This window comes from Nannobrachium achirus (genome assembly GCF_963921795.1).
Source record: "Nannobrachium achirus genome assembly, chromosome: 14".
Classification (NCBI taxonomy): Eukaryota; Metazoa; Chordata; class Actinopteri; order Myctophiformes; family Myctophidae; genus Nannobrachium; species Nannobrachium achirus.
The window spans coordinates 21,418,340-21,443,891 of record NC_137821.1 but is presented as its reverse complement, the minus strand read 5'-3'; the positions used below and the strand labels follow the sequence as shown (position 1 = coordinate 21,443,891).

Sequence of the window (25,552 nt, the reverse complement as noted above, 5' to 3'; positions counted from 1 at the left end):
CTCCCCACTGATACCTTTGGTTTGGTGAGGGCCGAAACAGTTTTTGTTATTTTCGGACCAGACGACGGGTCTTTCCGGATTTGCAAAGGATTTGGGAGGTAGACGAACATAGCGTTAGGGAGAGCTCCACGAACGCAATGGACCAGAGCTAGGTTCAACCATACCGTTTGAAGGCTGTGAGTGCAGATCAGACAGAGGAGCCATACTGTATACTCACACTCAATGTCCAGGAACATGCTCTTCTGATGGCCTCCGATCCTGCTGAACGCCTCACAGTTGAAGTTGCCCAGGTCGGACAGCTTCACGTCGCTGATGGTCAGCGTGGACTTGCCGTGCCGACCGCGGACCTCAAAGCGCCCATCTTGGCTCTAGACGCGCACACGCACACACACACACACACACACACACACACACACACACACACACACACACACACACACACACACACACATTCTTCAACAGCGGGTCCGGGACCACTAGGGCTTTTCTTTTTTGCAAACTGCTAAAAAAGTATTCAATCAATCAATCAATCAATCAATCAATCAATCACTGACATGGGTTGAGGGGACCAAACGATCACCCACAAACGCACCCATTCACATGCACGCGCACGCACAAACCCCTTCACAATCAACTGTGACCCATTATCGATAGAACGTACTATTGCACTCTTGATGCATACACGGTATTCAATCAATCAATGAATCAATCACTGACATGGGTTGAGGGGACCAAACGATCACCCACTAACGCACCCATTCATGCACAAACCCCTTCACAATCAACTGTGACCCATTATCGATAGAATGTACTACTGAGTGCGCTCTTGATGCATAAACGATTCGGTGGTGCACAATTCTGCTTCAGAATCAGAAAGAATTAACTGTGTTGTCACGTCACAGATTTACGACCAGGTTTAAAACTGTGCTCCATCATTTGTTATTTATTTCCACAACAGAAAGGGGAGAAGGGGGGGTATTTATTTGATTTAATGTTCAGACATTCATGTCTAGGAGAGCGATTATACATACATCACAGCAGTTTCTAAATGAGAGAGAAAAAGAAAACAGTTCAATATCGTCGTTGACGGGTGAAAACCTTGTATGTCCAAAACCGTTTGTTTTGCATTCATCATTTTAAAAATGATTTAAACTAGTGGAAACTGCAGAGGTGCGAGGCGTTGTGTGCTTGTAGATCGGCTTTTTTCACTAGCTTTGTGCGACGGAAACTTGGAGATACGAGGTTTCTGCCCGACAGTGACGATATTACGTGGGAGCATGAGCTCCACTGTCCTGTGTTGACCTCTGCGGGCGGCAGTGTGAGTCACCCATCGATGTCATGCGCTGTGGATTTACTCCAAGGTCATTACTTCTGCATGAAGACAGATGGTATCAATTTGGGCTAACGGGTCAATTAGAGGGGAATAGAGGAATCACTCCTGTAATCAATGGCTGCTCGCAAATGAGGAAATGCTGCGGGATCTTTGCTCGTTCGACGCCCCGACAATTTATTTCTCACTGCCTGGAGAAACCACTTAAACATGCACAGAAAGGTGTCTTGCCTCGTCATTTGTATTACTTTTTAGTGATCCTTTCCTTTTTTTTAAGGACTCAATGTTTATTACGTTTTCAATTTTCACAAAAAGATAAACCAAAAATACAAACACAAGAAGCAGACAAAAATTCGAACAAAAAACTATTTCAAGTAAAATGATGCCATATGGTCCAGGATATTTGGTTTGATACATTATACCAACAAAGTAAAAGAAAGCAGTACTTTGCGCTAACACCACATCTCAGGTTCTGTTAGCAATATACATTATTATTATAGCTTCCCCACTATCTGTCAGTCCTCCTATAGGTTATGTGTTCATATGCAGCAACCAGCTTGCTGTCAATCTCTACCAACCAGTCGCGGAAAGAGTGACCTTTCATGGTTGTATAGGCATATAGCTAGATAGAGCATGAATAGAAACATGACAGATCTAAGGCAAGGGAAGACCACCAAGAAGGATACATGATCTTGAGGAGGAAAGATGTCTAAAGTCATGACCAGGAAGGTCATCAGGCAGTGGTGGAAGAAGTACTCACATTTTGTACTAAACTATCAATACTGCAATAAAGCACAAAGGTATTGGTATCAAAATGTACTTAAAGTACCAGAAAGTACTAATTATGCAGGATGTCCCATTTCACACATTTTCAAATGTATAAAATGTGCTTGTAGATCGGTTATTTTCAAAAGGCCAAAATGTATATAGGGCTGAAATGGTTGAGGTATGTTTTGCAATAATCCAAATCTACAAATGTAACTAGTAAATAAAGTTTTCAAATAATTGTAGTGGAGTAAAAGTATGATATTTGCCTCTGAGATGTAGTGGAGTAGAAATAAAAGTACTGAAAATTGGATATACTCCAGTAAAGTAAAAAATTACCTCAAAATGGCACTTAAGTAACAGTACTTGAGGTCATGTACATAGTTACTTGACAGCTATAAAGTGACCAGTGCCAGTGTCCTTGGCCACTAACCTTCTGATTAGCAGATGGCCTGTTTAGTACCCTCTCAGCTGCAGCTGCCGAGTCGTAACACTAAGGATTTTTACTGTGAAGCCACTACTTTTTGTATCTTAGTAAATATGGTAGGTTGGCCTGATGACTGTGGCATCCACATGCTCACACAATCTTTATATTACAAAAGAGTAAGTGATCTACTTCCGGGTCATGTATCGCTAACTTAAATACCAAACCACTTGGCCAAGATGTACTACATATGTACTAAATATAGCTTAAAAATTCAAACACCCATGTCACCTTTGCAAGATGTCGTTTCCAAACCTCTGTATACAGTTGTATTCGTTATTACCCTCATATTTTGCCTCTGTATAAAATAGTCCGCCGGTCAAATATGTTCGACCGGAAACGTGCGCTGCGGCACAATAGTTCCGCCACAATAGTTCCCCCCCCAAAAAATGTTTTTAACGTTTTTTTTTCTTTTTTTCCTTTTTTTTAACTTTTTATTTTATTTTATTATTTTTTTTTAACTAGATGTGAGCGGCCCAAAGGGCCGCGACCCTCTAGTATTTATACATTTAGATCTTTATAACCTATGGAGCAAGCTCCTTGTGCACACCTCACCATTTGATGGTACATTAGCCCGGCTGCATCATCATGGATTCAATAAAGCACGCCAGGTACTGTAAACAGCAGTAAGCTTATTCACTTGAGCCTAATCCTTAGCGTAACTTTTGTCTGTGGACACAAACATTTTAATTCCGACACAAAAATGTTTTAAAACCACCTAAGTTTAAACCAGTGGTTCTCAAACATTTTCGTGTCGTTTAAACTTTAAACAACATTATTAGGAGACAAGCCCAAATAAGCAACCAACTACAGAAGAAACAAGCCTCCCCGCTAAAATAAAATAAAGAAATAAAACGCCAACCCGCAACTATTTACAAACGTCAAAGTACTTATAATAACACTGATATGGCAACACCACATAGAGTTACTCCTACCCTAATTTCACTCCAAAGTTCGTTAAGGAGAGAAGTCCGCACAGAGCGGAGAGCAAATTGAGAAAGTAACAGCCTGCCTTAAACATGGCTGACTGCGGTCGTCCATCATGGCACCGCGCGCAGCTTGTGTTTGTCTTTGCATATGTTTAGGTGTGTTGCTTCGCCGCTCCGCATTTCCATAATTGCATTTGCCGCGGGGAAGAGGGGCACTTACTCTCATTTTCTGCCGTGATTTATCAACCGCGGTGTTTCGAGCCAACGCACACGTTCATTCATCACTCGTCGGGTGACCTTTTTCCAAAGCAAAGATCGGCAGCCATCTTTGGAAGCTTTTTTTTTTTTCTCTTTCTTTTATTTGTTTGTTTTGTTTTTTTAACCCTGAAATACCTGGAACGCGCCTGAGTCGCGTTAGATCTTAACCACTTTAACCATTATTTTATGCTTTAACTATTGAAAAATAGCAGATATACAAGCTCACAGCGAGGCACCGAGTGCCGCGCTGCGAGCTTGTAGATCTGCTATTTTTTGAAAAATCTTGAAAATGTGTGCAAGTCTTTGAATATCTTTGACCCGATCTTTGACCCGACTTCTAAATCCTTCCTCTAAATCAGCGGTTCTCAAACTTTTTCATGTCAAGGACCCCCAAAATTAAATGTATTTGGCCGCAGACCCCCATCTCAAAATATGTTGTTCCAGGGACCCCCCAGAAGCAGAGATTTGAGTTACAAAAGTTTGCTTTAAAAAAAATATACATTGAAAAATCTGCGCACATTTTCAAGATTTTTCAAAAATAGCAGATCTACAAGCTCCTAGCGCGGCACCGAGTGCCGCGCTGTGAGCTTGTATGTCTGCTATTTTTCAATAATTCTCGCCCTAAATGGGTTAACAGCTTCCCAGGGAGCCATCAGCGCGCTGCCAGCGGAGCGGGGATGGAAATACATTTTGGCTGTTGACTCTAAAGACACTAAGACACCGAGACGGGACCCTCCGTAATTACTTTTCCCAGAGAATGCGGCTGCAGTTCATTCACTTTGTGATTTATGGGACGACGTTTCCCTTTTTTTTTGCGGTTTTGCCAAGTGAATAATGGATAATAATAATATAATAATGGATACTGGAGGAGAGACAAACAAACAGGAAGAGCCCTAAGCGTCCTTCCATGCCGATGGACGTGGGGATTGTTTGGATTATGCTCCGACCTTGAGAGATTTAAATACATTAAATGAAAACACTACAAAGTAACAATATATTAGTAACTAAAGATCAAACATCGACACCTCTTTATTGGGTGTTTTCTGTTTGTTTGTAAGTAGCCATATTTGAACAAAATGTACAGTATGTTGGTCAATTAATCCATTTAGGCCTAGAATTAATTAATGCTTTAACTATTGACAAATAGCAGATATACAAGCTCACAGCGCGGCACCAAGTGCAGTGCTGCGAGCTTGTAGTTCTGCTATTTTTTTTAAATCATGAAAATGTGTGCAAATCTTTGAATATCAGTTTTTAAAGTGAACTTTTGTAACTAAGACGGGGATCGGCGGCCAAATACATATAATTCTAGTTCTAGGGGTCCTTGACATGAAAGTGTTTGAGAACCGCTGACGTAGAAACATAGGTTTTTCAAAAAACCTTAGAAGGATTTAGAAGACACTAAATGTGTGTTACTTAGATATGACACACATATGTGTCATATCTGCAATGTGCAACTTCAAAGCCTACAAGCCAAACAGAAATGTAATAGTCAACGTCAAAAACACAATTAAATCGTTAATCGCAATTATTTGAGTTACAAATAATCGTCATGTAAAATGTCATAATCGTGACAGCCATAGCAGGGGGCTGAAGCCCCCTTTGACGTCTGTGTGTGCACGTGCCTGGTGTAAATGGTCAGTTTTAGAGCTAGGAAAGTGTAATGTTAGGGTGACCATATTCTGAATCCCCAAAAAGAGGACACTCTACCCGGCATACAGCACGCACGCACGCACGCACACACGCACGCACGCACGCACGCACACACGCACACACGCACACACACACGCACACACGCGCACACACACACACACACACACACACACACACACACACACACACACACACATTAGCCCAAAATAATCATATTTAAACAAGAGACCCCTCCACCCTTACGAGCACAATCAGTTGAGGCATTACATTTTGTATAACATGGTTCTATTGAGAAAATAGCAGATCTACATGCTTGGTAGATCGTCTATTTTCACAATTTCTGCCTCTAATATTTGTTTAATTTACCATTTTAGAGGTACTAAAGGTACTAAAAATACCCTAAATTATCACTTTAGAAATGTGCATATACCTCATAATGTTGAGTGAGAAAACAATGTTGCACATTAAGTTAGTCATCTGGGGACCCCTCAAAAAATTTGGGGACCCCCCTGGGTCCCGACCCACAGGTTGAGAACCACTGCCCTATACCACTAATATTATTAGTTATGTATTTATTTTTGAGGGGGTTCCAAATTGACCCTTTACAGATCCACTGATTTAAAGTGCTCTTGACTCCTGTATGAACGTTCAGCTTTGTATTACAAAGAAACTAAATGAAATATCTCTATTGGTTTCTTCAACAACCACCGTATCTTCAGCTTTACAAGGTTGTACAAAATATTCTGTCAATTTAGTTCGCAGAAGAGCTCGCACCTCGCACAGACTGTCTTGTACTGCAGTGTCTAAATACCTTTAGTTGTGATGGTATGGACACAGAAGTGTCAACTTTAATGCAGACTGAACGCTCTGCTTCTCATTGGTCACCAAGACGAAAACACTGGCACTTGTCTTTTCGTTTATTTCATCAGTGCAAACGGCATTAATTGCGTTTGCAGTGCTATCGTTCGGCTGAATCGTCTCTGCGCAGCGTGAGCTGCCGAGCTCTGCTCTGAGTCTGATCTCAACAGCAACGCATCTGAACGAGACTGAGGGAGAGAGGGAGGGAGGGAGGGATCGCAGCGGAGACAGAGTAGTATGAATAATACAGGTTCCGGGGTTTGGGGTGGAAATCCGTCTATCACAGTGTGTTTACAAACGAACCACTGAACGTGCATTGTAAATGCCCATGATTTAACGCTGATATGCGCGAAACCCCGGACATTTGAAGGGATTTATAAAACCCCCCCGGACAGGCCGGACAGCCCCCTAAAAGAGGACATGTCCGGGCAAAAGAGGACGTATGGTCACCCTATGTAATGTTCCGCCGTGCTTCGAGCCAAAATCAGGATGATCCGGTGTAGGGGTGTCGCATCAAATTCTGGGCCCTGGGTACAAGGATTCACTGCGTTATTTTATGCTTTAACTATTGAAAAATAGCAGATCTACAAGCTCACAGCACCGAGTGCCTGTGCCGCGCTGCGAGCTTGTATATCTGTTATTTTTGAAAAAACGTGAAAATGTTTTTTTGTGCCTTGCCTCATGTTCCATATTAAAGATAAAAGGCTACAATCATCCGAGTTGCTCCAATGCCTTCTGTATTCAGATACTTTGAGGCTTGTTTCGACTGCATTCCAATGAGGGTTCAATATTAGGCCCAACATTTTTCATTCTGTACATAAATGATATTAGTAGGCAGACTAAAATATTGATTGATGTGTTTTATTGTGCATGACACCTTTTGTTGTTGTTGTTGTTGTTGTGGCATCATTTCCAGCAGTTTTTGACTGTGATCACATCACTGAGAACATTAAAAACTTTATTTGACCAAATCAATTCATCTTAAAAATAAAAAATGAAAAGGTGCTCATCGGAGCACAGGTCTCCGCCAGGTCAGGTGGGCCAATCGGGACGGAATATGAAAGATCAGACAGTTCCGTCTTGTTCACAAGACTATAGAGATAATATTGTGATGTGTGGACAAAATCTGTTGGAGTAGCCTCATATCCAAAACCAAAATCAGCCTCCTGGTGGCGCTATAACAGGACAATGTAAAAAGGGTGGCATGTCTTCCTCGGCCCAGAGGGAATGAATGAAATATTTTGACAGGCACACCCTGGCATCCCAGTGTTGTAGCCACTTAAATCTCATGCGTCATCAGGCCCATCCAAATGACACATAATACACATTCATTGCAAATAAGGGTTTGTTCTTTAAGAGACAAGTGTGCGCGTGTCCTGCCCGAAACCTCGTCAGTAGACGTCACTCGCTCATCCCCTGGGTCGCGGAAGTAATTTCTCTATGGAGAATAACATCTTTAAATAAATCATCTCATATAAGAGAATTTTGTTCCACGAACAAACAAACTGTCCCGGCGATATCGTCAGGGAGGTGTGGCTCTATATCATGATGATGTCAAACCTTCATCATGTTGTTTATTTTTGTAACACAGTTCTTATTTGACGCAATATTAAACAAGTCTATGGGAATTATGAATGGGGGGGAAAGCCCCAGGTAGGATGTGTAACTTACGCCAGACTTCTGTGCTCTATTGGGTCCCATTTTATAGTCTTTGGTATGACCTTGCCGGGGATTGATCCCAGTCTCAGGGTGGTCACTCCACCCATCCACCCATCTTCAACCGCTTATCCGGAATCGGATCGCAGGCGTAACAGTTCCGACAGAGATTTCCAGTGTTCCCTCTCCTGCACAACATTAGCCACTTCCTTTTTTTTTTCTTTTTTTTTTAACTTTGTTTATTTGATTTTCAAGTGAAGCATTTAAGGCAATGAAGTGGTACAATAATAAGAGTAGCAACTTATTTTGTACAAACATCAAATATACAACAGTGGTATGAGGATTGAAATTGAAATTGAAATTGAAAAACAATTAAAAAAGAATATATACATAATATAGGATAAAGAAAATATGTTATTACAGACAAGCGAGCACAAAAAGGCAAGACAACAACCAAAAAACAAAAACATCAACATCAGTCAAACAACACATCCACGTCTATGAAATCCATATAATCCGCATAGCAGGACAACACACCCGACAACATTAGCCACTTCCTCCTGGAGAATCTCATCCCCGGGCCAGTGCTGTGGAGACGTTGGATTCTCCATCTGGGCCTTGGTCTACCAGGGGGTCTGCTCCCAGTGGGACGTGCATAGAGGACAACCCTAGGGAGACGCTCTGGAAGCATCCGTACTAGATGCTCAAACCACCTAAGCTGGCTCCTTTCCAAGCGAAGAGCAGCTCCAAATTAAAATAAATAAATAATACAAAATAACACTCCCTAAGGTTGAGTAGCGACCGCAGAGAGTACCAGCTAATTTGACTATTTAGACTATAAAGATTTAAAAAAAATGGCAAAAAAGAAACGTCAACATATATACATATGCATATGAGACATGGTGGGGCGGACATTAATTGATGATAAATACTGTGTGCATGCAAGCGAGCATAATTGCCTACAAGCAAAGGCTCTTCAAAGCACACGTGAGGAGGTAATGGGCAGAGGAGATCTGTACACTTTGAGACACTCAGCCAAACTGATCAGAGTTTCAGGTGTGCTCGACATCAATTGAGCTGATCTTACAGGTCTAGTTACAGCAAGCGTGTGTAGGAGGTGTAAAAGAGCATAGCGTGTGGGTGTGACAGGCAAGAGTAACAGCTTAGAGTAAAACAGTGTGACAGGCAAGGGTAACAGCTTAGCGTGACAGCGTGACACAACTGCTGCAGGTTTTCACACTAAACTGCTCCCTGCGGACGCAATAAATACATAAAATGCCTAATGATGATGTCACTGGTGGGTGGGTTTCCGAAGTGTCCACAGCCCTCCTATGAGACAATGACCGAGTAGAAAATGTCTTAACATTTTATCATGAGCATTCGTGAGGACCAATGAATATTGAAAAAGGGTGAAGTTGTCCTTCAATGCCTAGTCCATCAGTATTCCCTTTGACCTGTTTTACGGTCCGTTGCTATGACAGAGCACCTGTTTGTCTGCCCGCCTGTATGTCAGGTAAATTGTTTGTCTCTCGTTTGCCTGATCCGGCGCCTGTCTGCTTGTCTGTCTGTCTGTCTGTCTGTCTGTTTCCTTGTTTACCGGTCTGGTTTCTTTGTCTGCCAAATCTGTCTGTCTTCCCTGTTATTTTTTTTAAATTTTTTTTTTAAATTATTATTTAGAGTAGCCAATAATTTTTTACCCACTTTTTCTCCAAAATTGAGTTGGTTTGCCAGTTAATTATTCCCCACCCACATTTCTGTGTATTCTACTAACTCAACTGCAACTGAGGAGCCCCCACCAGCTACCGCCTACTCCTTCCATGACAGGTGCCGCCCCCAGCCTGTATGATTACGTGCAATGTACGTGCAATTGCCATCAACAGTGGCAATTTCTTTAGTAAGGCTTTGTAGTAAAAAAAATAGCGCAGTGCTGTTCTCGTCTTATAGCCAATGATGGCCAACCGACCTTTTCATAAAGCCTACAGTGATGCGTAAGAAACCCATCTCCAGTTATAAACCGGAGGGCTAAGTGGTAGACTGCATCAAGTGGCTTTAGTGAGGAGGAAGCAGAATGCATGTAAATGCTATCGCCATAATCTGGAAGAACTGATACAATTATGTCTTGGATAAGCTGTTTTCTACTGTTGGAATCAAAGCAGGCTTTGTTTCTATAAAGAAATGCTCATTTTGGTTTTATCTTTGTGATGAGTTCTGAGACGTGCATTTTAAATGTAGGCAGAAGAATAATTTTCATTGGCCCCTAGAGGCTTTATTTCTTCCACGTATAGGCTACAAACGTTTGTCAAACTGGGTTTGAAGATATGATCCAAAGTCCATGTTTAGAATGTTTCGTCAATATTGCTCAAAAGTCTAAGGAGGAGATAGAATTGTTTTGTATATACCTCAAAATGGTGGAAGATGTAAAGGTCAGAGGTCATAGGTCAAAGTGACATGGTTGTTCATCATGAGGAGATGCATAGGCCTATGTATAACACATTTTCATGGCTATACGTTCAAAGTTTGCATATTTCAATTGAATGCCTCAGTGCCACGCTTTGGCCAATGATTGTATATTTCATTTCTTCTTTCTCCGTAGTTTTTCACAAGTCACCATCATGCTGCCTAATTTCGGTAAGGCCTGGAGTGGTGTAAGAAGAACACTAAGCAAAACAATAGGCGTGCCTACGCACTATGTGCTTAACCCCCTAATAAAACCGACAAAAAGAAAAGGCTTTCTGACAAGTTGGCAGCCCTGGGTAGCCTTTGTTCACCAGACCGAGCTTGGCGTCCGTTCTGGATTCCAAGAATTCAGACTTGTGATTATCCTTGTTGTTAATAGTTGCCCTGGTGCATACTGTACATCCCGTTCTGCCAAAAAAGGTACAGCACTTTATTTTGTATCAACTAAAGTATCCACCCTATCTCTGCCACCAGTGGCAGAGAGAAGGTTTGTGCCAGTTCCTCTAAAGATATACAATGACAGACAATGGTCGCTTCGCCACAACAACTGTAACTTAACTGGAATAATGGTTGTTTCAAGACTCTGGGTTATTGGCAACCTTACAGAAGATCAAAGGTTGCTGCGAGTATGATTTTCCTTTTCTTCAAAAACAAAAGCTACGTTAGTGTGAGGTTAAGATTAGGCATAGCTTCGTGAGGTTAAGGTTAGGTTTAGGCATATTGTGTGGTTACGGTTATGGTTAAGGTTAGGTATAAGCATAGCTTTGTGAGCTTAACATTAGGGTAAAGGTTAGGTTAGACATAGCTTTCTGATGTTGCAGTTAGGGTTAAAGTTATTCAGGCATAGTTTTGTGAGGTTACAGTTAGGGTTAAGGTTATTCAGAGAGAGAGAGAGAGAGAGAGAGAGAGAGAGAGAGAGAGAGAGAGAGAGAGAGAGAGAGAGAGAGACAGTTGTGAGTGAGGGCGATGCTGAATGTATGTGTGCAAAAACGCTATGTTAATTATGTATTCTTGAAGTGTGCTGTAAACACTGTGACAATTTAATTTATTTATGCAAACTGAGCCAGGGGTAGGGCTCGATAAGCAATTATGCGTCTCCCAGTCCCCCTTTCCAGCATCTTGGATCTTATTATGTGAAATGGACTTGACAAACTTGTGCCTTGGACTTTTTAAGATTGTGAATGTGTGCCTTGTTCTAAATGCACTGCTGTAGTAAATTACACAGACATGTATTTTGTTCAAAATAAACTGAACTGAACTGAACAGAATATTTAAATATTAGATCTTTTTTAGACATGCCCCCTTCCTATACTAGTTCTTATAATACATGTGCACAGTCTGCACACTGGATTGTACTGTAAGTTGTTCTCATTTGGATCAAGTGAGGTACAGATGCATGCATGTATGCATGCATACAATGTAGGTGATTATACACCACATGTATTATATAGTATTGTAAATTCAAACTCCATTTTAAAGGACAAGACCACTTTAGTAGAGGTTTGGGTTACCTTGCCATGATGTAACTCCAAAGGTGGGCGAGAAATGTAAAATAATTTCTCCGTTGACTGGAAATTAATAAAGAAAATCTATCAATCAAGTCATGTATGTAAATGAGGAGCTTATTTTAAATTATCAAAGTGTCATGCTCAGCCCAGCCCATATGGACTTACAGGACAGTTACATTTTCATTTCATATACACACACACACACACACACACACACACACACACACACACACACACACACACACACACACACACACACACACACACACACACACACACACACACACACACACACACACACACACACACATTTTCAACTTCCTAGGTGGGAAAAGAGCAGACCAAGTATAAGAGCCAACGATCAGGTTGACTAAATATTGAGGGTTTAAAGGTCTGGTGAAAAGAAAAATATTTTTTTTTTGCACTTTTAGAGCATATACGTGATCATCATATGGGCATACCCAACTATAGATGCCAAAATAACATGTTAACTCATATAGTGCCAATCCCGCGAAGACTCGTGAAATGTAATAGAGTATCCGCAGTGCCAATCCCGAGTATACTCGTGAAAAGTAATATATTACTGTAACGGCGGATACATTACCGAGAAGAATGGCCGGAGGTCCGGAGACGAAATCCGTCGCTGATTTCGCATCATCACGGCTCCACAAGCACAAAATAGTCCCATCCATAACATTGAGGTGGACGGGGGATCTCATCTTTAATGTCCATTATCTCAAAACTACACTTTAGAAGCTAGGATGGAGGCAGATGCTCGCTTATGTTATACATGTATAAAAGCTCCCGGTCCGCCATTACACAACTCCACGTGGACAAGGATCGGTTCCGGCGCAGGACCCGATGACGTCAGACTGGAAGTGATTGCGCTGTGGACTTCTGGCCTTCAAAATAAGATAACGGTGGTGATGCCAGCCTGAAGGTGGCATCGTGGACTTTATAATCCGTTAATTTCAGGGGCACTAAATGAGTTAAGATAATGTATTTTTATATCAAAAGTCCCTAAAAAGCCAATTGGCAGAATTAATCAGCACACTAAAAGGTGTATCTGAAAACATTATAGGTTAGAAATAAGCGTCTCTCTCTCTCCCTTGTAAAAGACACTAGCCCTACTGGACACAGTATCAGTGATTGAGATTCCAACAGCCCATAGTCGGAAGGGATGGGGACCTTCTGATTGGTTCAGAAACATGAAGGATTCCGTTTCAGACTGCAAATTCAAAATAAAATGATGAAAATGTCATTGCACCGGACCTTTAAAAAGTTAACTGTCTGAATATGAAAATACAGATGAATTAACCAATATAATATAAAGTGATAGGGGATTTAAGGGGTAATTAGCTCAAGTGTTTATTAGTAACCTTGCCCTCCCTCCTCTACCCAATCTAAAGGGGGAACTAATGACCATTACATCCTTATTTAACAGATCAGATTTATATCCAAACATTGTGAGTACTGAGTGTCAAGTCTTTGTAGCCATTGTCTCTCTTGCTATTGTCTCTGTCCTTTTTGTACGCACAATTAGCTGTATTACTTTAAATTGTCTGCTTGATTGGAAATATCTCCTTTGTGGTCCGGTTTCTTTTTTCACTGTCCATCCCTGGGGGTTTTGTCTGCTGTGGACAAATCCTGTAAATCTTTATGTACATGTTGGACTCATTTAAAACACACATCCTTGGTTCTGGTTGTAATAGCAACCATATGATGACAATACTATCAAATCCCAAATCCTTTATTCGGGATTATAGTTACTGTATATCTTATATGATTCTCTACTAAGAGGACACATTTTGTTCACTATACAGGTCTCTTTACAACGCACAGGAGTAAGCAAGCCATGTTCATGGACTGTCAGAGTAACCAATTGTAAAACTAGAATGGTCGTGTAGAAAGCACCATATATGGCTCGGTCCACCATCTATTTGTGTTTTCCTGTTCTGTATAAATGGGACACGTGTCTGACATTCAAGAGGCTGCATTTGCATGGGGAAGTCTCCAAGAGTATAATAAATACAGTGAATTCATTCCACTCTAACCTTTCATTTTATACTGAAGTAAGGTCAATTCCTGCCAAGTCAATTTGCTACTGGAAGTGGGGCGACAACATCAGCCCATTGCAGTCTCGTCGTCAAATTGTGAACTGTTTCTGAAGCACATGTGTTGTAAATGGGGGCCAACGTATTCACAATGAGAAGGAATGTTTTTCCAGTGACACACTGGGACTGACCAGAGGTTTCAGAGGCCCACGAATCACATGGACAGGTGGCTTTCTTTCTGTGGCTTGCAACACGGAGGACTATGTGGCATAGCGAACATTCCTGAGGATGTGAAATGCATCGCATCAACTTCCTTGCTGCACTAATGACTATGCTTTTCTTTTATATTGATTGATAGCTGATGCTCTTCTCTGTGTAGAGTGCATATTGATGTCATCATCACTAACGTGTATCGGTTGGCTGGTAGACCTTTGCCACTCTCTGTGTGGTGGCACACTCCACCATGCCTCTGGGATCACTCCAATCACAGATATAAAAAGCTAGATGCCTCATTCACCGCTGCTGTTCATTGGAGCGACGTTCCACAAATGTAGTCCGGAATTCTGGGATTGACCATGCTGCCAGTCATGTGACTACTGGCCAATCACAACACGTCTTTTCCAGGACTTATCCTTGATGTTGTGCGGCTCAGCTGTTCCTAGAGGCTGCGTACGAAAAAACCCGCCCCCTCCTGCCTCTGATTGGCCTACCAACTTCCGTGGTCGCCGAGTCTGCGAGGCACGCGCCCCAGAGCCGAAGGAGGCGTCTACCTTTCTATGTCTATGACTCCAATAGTCTTGCGGTGTTCTAAGGCGCAGGAAGGACACAAGGTGGAAAGATGAGTAGGAATTTGAGGCATCGCAGAGGGTGACGCCCCCTAGCCACGGCACACCCCTTACGCAGGATTAAACTGGTAAGTCTACCACGGTGCCTCCGCTCTGCCGCGTTTTATTCATTTCAATTAAAATTATTATTGGAGTGATCCAATCGTTCACATCGCCCTGGTTACCTACAGTACATAACCATAGTAGAAGGCTTGCTAGTTTAGGCCTATAAGTACTACTTATGAACATAATGTATTGATACATTATTTTTGCATTGCATCAGCTATTAATCAATATAAAAGAAAAGCATAGTCATTAGTCCAGCAAGAAAGTTGATTCGAAGCATTTCACAGTGTGGCTTTGGAATGTTTGCAAATAATTGTCTGCCTGATTGGATATATCGCCTTTGTAGTCCTGTTTCTTAAAGACCCACTCCACTCAAAATCATGTTTTTTTTTTATTATTATTATTATGTTTTTGAAGCGTATCTATGATAATCCTGGTGTTTTTTGGCACGCAGCTTTACTCTAAAGCCTCATTGGATTTTTACCCCCAAAACTGGCCTTGAGACCGCCCTCCCTGTTCAAGAGGGTGTGGGGTGTGAATCATGACTCAGGTACTTCATTTGCATCATCAGGGACACGCCAATCACGTCCTCTTCAAAGAGGTATGTAACCGCCTAGCATGCGTGAAGTCAGCCTCTGATTGGGCAACATACTAGCGTGAGACTGCCAGACGATCAGGAAGTAAATAGAACAGACCCACGTTAAGAGAGTTGGCTAGCCGGCGCCTCATGCATGTTTCCCTCGACAGATAGTCTTCCAGATTTATGAGTCCTTGAACGGTGTCTCGAAGGCAAATACCGCTGATAAGACAAGCTCACAACGTGTCACTTTCGTGACACACTGTGAACTTGTAGATCGCCTCAATGAACCACGCAGAGTTTTCCTTCGAGGCCAATGTGAAAACATATATGACAGTGTTCTACCAACACATGCTGTTTTCATTTTTTATTTTAGAACATTTCTATCACTGCCAACATCGTATCATTACGGCAAAACTAGGTTACAATACTCACATTGCAATTCATTTATAGCTTAGTACAGTTAATCCATCTATCTATCTCATCACCCAAATACAAATGCAAACATAGTTGTGAAAGAGATCCATACGCTGTTAGACTTTTGTACTAGGTGGAGTTGGGGTTTGGCCATGTTTTGCTTTCTACTGTTCTGTACAGTATGTGGTCATGTGTGTCTTGTCTTAAAAAAATAAGGAAATGGTATATGCATGACAGCCGGGCGTCTGAGTGACGTTCTGGGAAATTAAATTGGGTACGTTTCCCAGCCTTACATAATACCTGATTAGACGACATATTTGGGCGTAGGCAGCTGTAGTGAGAACTCCAGGATGTGTCATCCCACTGGGCGTAGTATAAAAAGGACAAGCGCAGTCACAGTCTTCACCTTGGATCAGCGAGCTCGGCATAGCTACCTTCTTTCCACATGGATGTCACCATCGGGACACCGGACAGGCAGCGTCCAGGATGGTTGATTTGAGTGTCTATATTAGGGCTGACGATTTTTCCTCTATCCTCCCAGTAGAATTTCAATGATTTATTGTTTTTTAAATATTGTAATATTTAAATATTCGAAGAGTTTTTACTACAGACTATAGTACTTTCTATTGTAAGTATAACTATAGTACTTTCTTTCTTTCCATCTTTCCGGATAAACTTTATTTTGCCGCGCTACTCCTCCCACCAGTAAAACTCCCTCATCGGGAGATAAGCGACCGTCAGGTCGCATACACAAACTTTAGAAGGCAATCGTAGCCAATCAGGAGGGAATATGGGAAATGGGACGGATCCATGTTGATGACATGAGTTTAGCGATACTGTGTACCGCTTTACGTGATTTTAGGCCAAAAGTGTAGGAGCAGTGTCCAAAAATGTGTTTTGCTAAAATCGGCCTGATTGTGGCGCTAGAAAACTAGTCTATGTATTTAACCCATTAAGACCAGGAACCCATCTATGACGCGTTAACACAACTCGTGCCTCTTAATCTGAAGGTTGCTTGTTGCCTTGGTGCCGCGCCGTTTCCTCCGTCGGCCGCCGCTATTATTTTGAAGGGCTGGAAGGGGGTTGTTTTTGTTTTTTTGGATTATCACTTGACGGCAACGATTACGTCATCTAGTCATATGACAGTGTGAGCCGAGAAGAGAAACATGGCTGCGTCCTGCCGTGTGTATTGTTTACATCAGATCTGGTGCAAAATGGCTCAAAATGGCTCTTTTGGATTAAATGAAGTCTCTTTATGGGCCTCTCCATTGACTTAACATGGAGGAGCTTCACTTCGCGTGCACGCCCAACGTGCGTTTTAAACAAATCGCGGACATTACCGATGCGGCCGCGACCGGGGCGACATTATGTAAGTATTAATGCATTTACTGTAAATACAGTAAGATTGACGGTGAGCGCTGTCAACGGCGTCATGTAGTCACCGATTTGAATGACGGTGAGGATCGTCTACAGCAGCAGAACAGTTAAGACTTGAACTGCTTTAAGCATTATTGTATGCGTTAGGTATTAAAAAATAGCACCGTGCTGAGCTTGTAGATCTGCTATTTTTGAAAAAATGTGAACAAGAATATTTTGACCCGATTCTATAAATGTCTTCTAAATCCTTCTAAGTTTTTTGAAAAACGCATGTTTCAGTGGTTCTCAAACTTTTTCCATGTAAAGGGCCCCTAGAATTATATGTACAGACCCCCATCTTGAAATATTTATTATGTATCAGTGCGTCAGAGGGGCAGCGGTTGCCGAATCTCAGCAAGCACCAAATGAGGCCTTGGTCCATTCTAGAGGAGAATGAGGAGATGACAAACAAAAAAACCTCCAAGGTGCTTTCAGGTTACTAGCCATCCATCAGCAGCTCGTGGAACTTGATTTTCCCCTACAGAATGATATGGTATCCCCCCCCCCCCGAATATCCAAATAAGGCAACAAGAATAAAAGTATAAGTGCTGTCTATGTTGTCTCTATTCGGTCTGAATAAGGGCATAGGATCACAATCTCTCTCTGTCTGTCTTTCACTCTCTCTCTGGCTCTCTCTCTGTCTCTCTCTCTCCCCCATAGCGAACAATAGAGAATGAACAATGAGAAGCCAACATTATTTATTGAACCTCTGTGTTGAATTCTTTCATGATGAAACAATGTTGATGTTTCCCATTCCTATATTGCAAAGTATGTGTTATTTATTGAATTAAACTGTCATGGCCGTCAGTTCTGTTTACATGAGGATTATAGTCGGGGGCCTTAGGGAGATAGAATGGTTTAGTGAGGAAAAGTGATGTCATCACTTTTCACAGTTTTGTGGGCGTTTTCTGTAGCCCAAGGAATGTTTTTTGTGAAAACAAATGCTTGCAATGGATTCAGCATCATGACAAACCGTTAGACCCCTCTCATCCTAATTAAATGTTTTTCTGGGTATTTTCCTCCTGTATAGAAATTCGATGGGAGCCCAACTTGATGCCGCTATGGCGACCCCGAAGGTCGCCGACTCGGGCGCCCTAGCTTAATCATTAGAGCAAGCCCTGGGCTACATCTGTGCATCTTTGGCGCTTTTAGACTGGTAAGCACGAAAAATCCCTAAGGCCTCCGACTATTACATGTGGTCTATGTTTAAGGTTCTCATGTGGCCTAACATTTTCTCATCACTGCATGTCTCTATCAGGGCCTGTGTACAGATGTGCTGTTTCAAGTCTTCAGGCTTTACTGCTCTTTTCCTGCAAATGTCCTGCAAATGCATTTTTTCCACAGGTTTCTTCCCCTGTTTAGACTTTAAAATCTTTTATGGAGAATGCAGCGTATTTTCGCAGAAACCCGCAAATGCAAGAAACCACTTCATTCCCATTGAAAAGCAGAATCCACGTTCATAGGTAGATCTAAACTTCGAAGTCAGAGAATGTCATAAAAATAGCAAAAATAGCTGATCTACAAGCTCAATGTTCTGCTAATCCACTGGAAATGTCTTGCCAATGGCAGGCCGTGTGAGGTTTTGAAATGGCACATCTGTAAGTGCATTGCACAGGCAGTAGTGTACAGACACCTTTTATTTAATTACTCTACAGATTACAAAACACACATACAAAATTTAAATAAAAATACTAGCTGGCCTCTGCCCTCTGATAACAAAACATAGAGAAAGCAGTGAAGGTGCATTCCTTTACAGTTGATTCTGCAAAACTACCCCCTGAAAGGTAAGATAGACAAGGGCCTTGTATATCTTACCTTTCGTAATCTCCGTTAACTTTGGAAAACATCCAGTTTTTTTACACAACCCATTTCTCCAAAACAAGCCCAATATAAAAGGATTTGCTTGCATGCACATTTCATCACCACAATGGAGCTGATTTGGACCTTGTGTGTAACATGGAGCCTCGTGTTTGCAGGTAACCCAACTTACATCCAGAGGACTCAACCTAACATTTGACTTAACAGTTTTAGTCATTTGTTCATTTTTTTATTTATTTTTTATTTACTTGAAACTAATATTAATCTGACAATATGATATTATTGTTTTAGGTTAATTCGTTGAGTTAAGGAATTAAATTGTAAAAAAGAAAAGAAAATCACACAGTGTGGCATTTTTTGTGACTCACAGTGTGACTCACTCTTGATTAGTCAAGGGACTCCCCCTCTTTCTTTGGTGTGCCGCACAGGTTGAGCAAGATAAACCCAAACATTTAACTTCACAAAAACTATACCTAACCCTGACCTTAACCCTAACCTCACAAACACCATGCCTAACCCGAACCTTAACCATAACCTTAAAGAAGTTAAGCCTAAACCTAACCTGAAAACCCTATCCATGCAAAGGGCAAAACACCGAGAAGAGAGACTCTCCTGTTTAGTCAAGCTCTGTTTATGGCTTAACTCAATCGTTGCCAAGACTATTTAACCAAGATAGCTCTCCTTGCCAGCTATTTTTGTTTTTTCCTTACCTTTTCAAGTAGTCACAGAATATTTATCTCCAGAACGATCGATCCCCCGAACGACGGTAACGTCGGAGGTTATTACTGTGCTTCTGCAAAAAATCTGGACCAGTGGTTCTCGAGTTATGTCGAGTTGAAACAGCATGTGTTGCTCTCATGCAACCCAAACAAAGGAGTGGAGATATGGGCGTTTCCGCAAATGTGATTATTTGTGTTCTTCAATTGATTAGTATTTGTCACCTATAGTGCCAAACGTAGCAAGCAGGTTGGGATGTCACACAAAGCCTGATAACTTTGCCAAATGTGGGGCATAATGTGTCGTAGATAGTTATTTAAATCAAATACTGTTTATTTGTTTATTTATTAAAGTTATGTATATAAGTGTGTTCTATGAGAAATGGAATAAGTTGAATGGAGAAAAAAATTAATTTAATTTTCATTTCAAAATACTATATTTTATAATATTATGGATTTAAATACAAGATAACAAAATAAATTTATTTTGAATGTTATAGCAATATTATGTAACACTGTGGCAAAAAGATTCATTTCGATATTGATAGTCCAGTAGATAGGTGGTTTGACCCAGGGGAAATTGCAATAGTAATCATTCCAAGGTTTAATGTAATGCAGGGTCACCCAAATAACATTAAATAAACCATTCTACTTAGTTGATCGAGGTAAATTCAAGGGTTGAAATTTGGGTTATCCATGTCTCAGCATCACACAAAGAAGTGTCTATCTCTGCTTCTGAATATATAATTCAAGTCTATACAGTACCTTGTTTTTTTAGGATGCTCTTTTCCATGCAAACATTAGATATCACCTGTTTTCAATGTATGTGCATATATGCACATCGTGGGTCCCCTAACCCCCCCCCCAAAAAAACAGTTTTATTCATTTTTTATTTAATCGCACAATAAAAAAAAAAACAGTACAAAAGGTTAAAATTATGAAAAGACACATTAAGAAGACAGACAATACACGCAGGTGAGGGGAAAAATTAGGGCTTATACAAGGTTCTCACCAAAAATAATAAGCAAGTAAGTTAAACATAGCAATCAAACATAGGACACGACAAACAATAAACATTGGTGTAGTGTAGTGGTCTGAATGTGCGATTATACAGTGTTTGACCAGTAGCATGCAACACACACGTGTCTGCACACTCTCGGTCAGACGTGGTCACATTTAATGTACCTGCAAGTATTTTTTTAGATGACAACCAGGCTAGAACACAACAAGGGGTTAAAGATGAATACTGGATGGCTCGTCTGCTTTTACCCAGAAGCATTATAACTGATGTACTATAACAGACTTGTGAGCTTGTAGATCTATTTTTGCTAAATCCTCACCTATTTCTGCCAAAAAGCTTTTTTCTCCATAATGTTCTATTGTCACCCATAGTATGACATACCCAGAATAGGGACGCTAGGGTTCTTGTGGTTAAGAATTACACTAAGGAGATCATGTTATTTTGTCATCATATAATACATTTATTTATATTTTTCAGCTGAAGCTGTAACAGACCTTCAGTGTTGGCATTGCGCCGACCCCACAAGTGTCCAATGCGAAACTGCAGTCCTGCGAAACTGCACAACCGAGGATCAAGTCTGCATAACAATTTCTCAAGAGTGTAATACTTACTTTCTTCCTGTTGATTTGCTTCACAATAAGATTTCTCTATAATAAAATTCAGACTTTTCTCTTCTAGATCTTTGTATAGTTTCTTTTTTGTTTTTTGTTGTATTTTCTTTTTAGCATCGGTGGGTCCAAGGACTATCCAGAGACGTTGTACGCCAGTTTCAAGGTGTGGAGCCAATAAAATTAATGAACATTTAGCAGTTATCCACGCAAACACGGGGCAAGGAAATGCCGTTTTAACAGGAATGTGTTGCAACACATCTGGCTGTAACAAAGAGGTCTTTGGCGGTATGTAGAAGATTTACAACGTCTGTATTACACAATTCTAATTAGATTAGTCTAGTAGAGAAATATAGTCCTGCACACTGTCTTCACTTACAAATACATTTATTTTGGCAACGTTTGGGTCATTCAGTCCTTCATCAAGCATCGCCTACAGAATGATATGGTATCCAATCCCCTCACAAAAATGTGCCTGATAACATTGCCAAAATACATTTATTTGTAAGTGAAGGTCAATTTAGTAGGATACGTTATTTTGATCTTAAAGGACAACTCCAGACTAAATAACATCTAGGCTCATTTTCCTACTTATACTGATCCCAAATGCCCCTGTCGTCCAGTTTCCCCTTGCAGCAGAACCCAGCAGCCCTCATAGCATAGAGTGGAGCCAATAAGCTTATCGCTTTTACGATCATTTGGGACCAATATAAGTAGGGAAATGAGCATAGATGTTATTTAGTGCAACAAAGGTTATACTAAGTATTCTGTCTCAAAAACGCAGTTGTCTGTCATCAGTTAATCCCTGATCTAAACTTGGAATTAATAGTATTGATGAAAATTAATCATGGTTAAAGATAAGCTAGGACACATTTCAAATTTGCATCATAATCACTTCATACTTACTGCTTTTATTTCAGTTCCCACAAATGTCCGGGATCTGAGACCAAATGGGTTGTCCTGCTTCACCTGTAACGGCCCAACTGACCTGACATGTCACAGAACATTCGCATGTATGGGATTCAGGACCCGATGTACAAATGCAACTGGTGAGTCCTAATATTGAGACTGTTTACACCAGATACAGTATATCAGGATGAGTATTTATACACACTTTGCTGAGTACATCAAGGCAAAATGCATACGAACGTAGAACAACTTTTGATAGAAATGTACACTATCATTCTGTTTGATTTAAGATGCATAGACAGAACGGCGTCACAAGGTAACTTGGTAACAAAGACTGAGGTAGTGTGTGGATCTGAAGGGTCCTGTATGATACAGGGTATCTGGTTTGTAAGGCGAGACGCCCAGGCTCACACAGGAGGTGCGGATTCTGCGGATCTCTCTCTCCCAGATGGTTGTTGAAATTAGCCTGAAGATAATATTGTCCTGTGTCTTGTGTTTCGTGCTGAGAAGAGTACCGTTGGAGATCTTGATTAGATCTGGTGTTGTCTGAGACTGCAGTGCTTTGGTTCTCCATACATCCGGCCAGCTCGTTGGTGCTTTGCGCTCCTGTGTCTTTCTTGAGTACATCCACGTATGTTAGAGCGGGACGTCCACATGCCCATGTGTTGGTTCCCACAGCACCAGTTTGCTAGCTGGCAGCTCCTGGTGTCTTTGGCAGTGTCCTGTAAGTCTCATTCTCCTGGCTGCTATTTTATCACTCACCCTTAATATTCCAGCATACAGATTTGTGTTGGTAACATGTGTACTCTTGCTGATGTTGAGCACTACACGTAACATTCTGGTGTAGCACCCGTCTAGAGACTTCCGCAGAGTTGGCTTCAGGGTCCAACATTCACTATAGGAGAACAGACTCTACCATTGCATAGAAGAAGCTGAGTTTGGTTTTGTCGGGGGAGGTTGGAGTTCCATACACTGGCCATGCCATTCAGGGCCCTCCATGCAAGTGCCTTCCTCACTTTAAGATCTTGCTGTTTGAGTTGACCCATGAGCCCAAGTATGTGAAGTCCTTGACTTCCTTCAGAGCAGTGCCTCCTGTTGTTGTCAGAGGTGGATGTTCTGATTGGATGTTATAGGTGATCACCTCAGTTTTCTTGGCATTCAGCTGAAGGCCAACCTTGGCACACTCCACGTGGTTGGAGAGTAGGATGATGTGATCTGCGTAGTCTAGGTCTGTCACAATGTTCATGTGATCCCATTGATGTCAGTATGTCAGCTACTGTACCAAATTAGTACAGTAGCATCAAAAGGATGACACAAATGCTTGTGCCATCCCTTTGATGTCACTATGACTCAGCTACTGAGCCAAAGCAACCAAACCAAACATAACAATCCAGAAGCCTCCATTACACAGGAATATATAATGACGCCTGCATTATGGAATCTTTAAATGTGTTTCCAGCTCTGGCATTAAGGGACACAACCTTAAATCACACCACATCCTTAAATCCCAGGAATGAGGAACATGCGTTCAAATTTCTTTTTGTGTTTGAGTCCTTTCCCATATTAACACAGTTTCAATGCTGAATCTAATGAAAATATGTTAAATACCGGTAGTCTAAATCCAATGCCTGCGTTCACAATCTTAACAATCTTGAATTGTCTTGGGGTTCCTACAAGTAGATCTTCTATTTTGTTTGTATTTTACTAATGTAAGTACTTTTACTTTTATGCAAATACAAGTACTAAAGTAAAATGTGTAATACAGGCCTTTTACTTCTAACAGAGTCCTACTTTGTTGTATTGCTACTTTTACTTTCACCACCGTTGACGGTTACAGGTCATTTATAATTGAAAAAGAATGGCAGTTGCCGTGCATCGTTAAATGGATAATGCATAAAGTTGTTCTAATGTTATTTTCTTTTTGTAATCTGCAGTGATAATCCCAAGCGGAAAGATTCAAAGGGCGATTGGCTGTGTCTCTCCAAGCTGGTGTGAGGGTAAAAATCTCCACTTGACATATTTCAGTCCCCTGATCACATTGTCTACCTTCATTGCCGGTCCGAGGTGCTGCGATACGGACTTCTGCAACGGCAACCGTTCTGTCCTGAACCTGAACCGCCCCCCGAACGCGACCTCTGTCCCCAACCTGAACTCTGCCAGCGTACATCACCTGAGTATTTTAACTCTGGTGCTTTGGCTCTGTGGTTTTACACTCACCTAATAGTTTTTTTGATTGATTGATTATCTTATTAGACAAAAATGGAGAACAGTACAAGTATAGTCAATACAATTGAAATGTAGTACAGTACAAGTACAGTTAAACACCCTGCCTAAAAGGAACATCTCAAATAAGACTTTTTACGGTCTTTTTTACTCAGTATTTAATTCATGGAAATAAAAATAGCAAGCAAAAAGCAAAAAATTTAAATAAAAACATTCAATAATATCGCAGTTATAAAAACACTATATGTACAGCATCGGGGAAACAAGGGGGTGGGGCTAAGGCAAGGGGAGGGGGTGCTCACTTCTCGCCTGTCTATGGGAGAAGTCATAACTACTGTACCTCCTTCTCTGGCCTCCTGAAAGGTGAGTTTTCAGGGCAGTTTTGAAGGATACCAGCGAGCTACATGTTTTAAGGGAGGTAGTCAAGGAATTCCACACCTGGGTGGCAGTGTTGTAGAAGTAGAATTTACCCATTATTTGTTTTATGGGTTTGTGTTATCAGATCATTGTGTGCACTCCCTCTGGTGTTGAGGCTGTGGGTGTCGCTAACTAGTTCATAGGGCACGTACAGCACAGATGTGTAATGTCTTGATGGGGTTCCAAATGGACTCTAAAGCCCGGATCAGAGTCTACGGTGGAGAGCTATCCACCGCAAATTTGAGGTGGAAAGCTTTCCACCTCAAGTCAGAAAATAAGTGCAGGCCATCATAGTCACGGCCCACGGTGAAGTCCTTTACCCCGTCTAGACCGGTTCAGGTCGACCAATCAGTGAACGGGGTGTAGAGCCTGTCTGTCTGATAGTAAAACAGAGAGATGTGTTGGGACTCGCGGTGGAAAGCTCTCCACCGCGAAGAATGATGTAACGTTGTAGTTTCATGACTCAAAAAGACTCGAAAAGACTACACCACCGCGGACCCGACTATGATCCGGGCTTTACAGGTCTGCAACTCTGAGAGTGTACAAATGGGACCACATGGACCCTTATGCTTCCATTGGGTTTCATTG

At 41.4% G+C, this 25,552-nt stretch overlaps 1 protein-coding gene across 1 annotated transcript in view; it reads right to left on the bottom strand.

The window, feature by feature from the left end:
- Window positions 1-25,552, bottom strand: part of LOC308297896 (neural cell adhesion molecule 2-like) — a gene marked incomplete at both ends in the record, with an annotated part of 168,699 nt that overhangs the window by 53,594 nt on the left and 89,553 nt on the right. Inside the window, one exon of the mRNA XM_080741460.1 lies at window positions 218-368. Within this exon, the coding sequence (XP_080597586.1) occupies window positions 218-368 (151 nt within the window). The remainder of the gene's footprint in view (window positions 1-217; window positions 369-25,552) is intronic.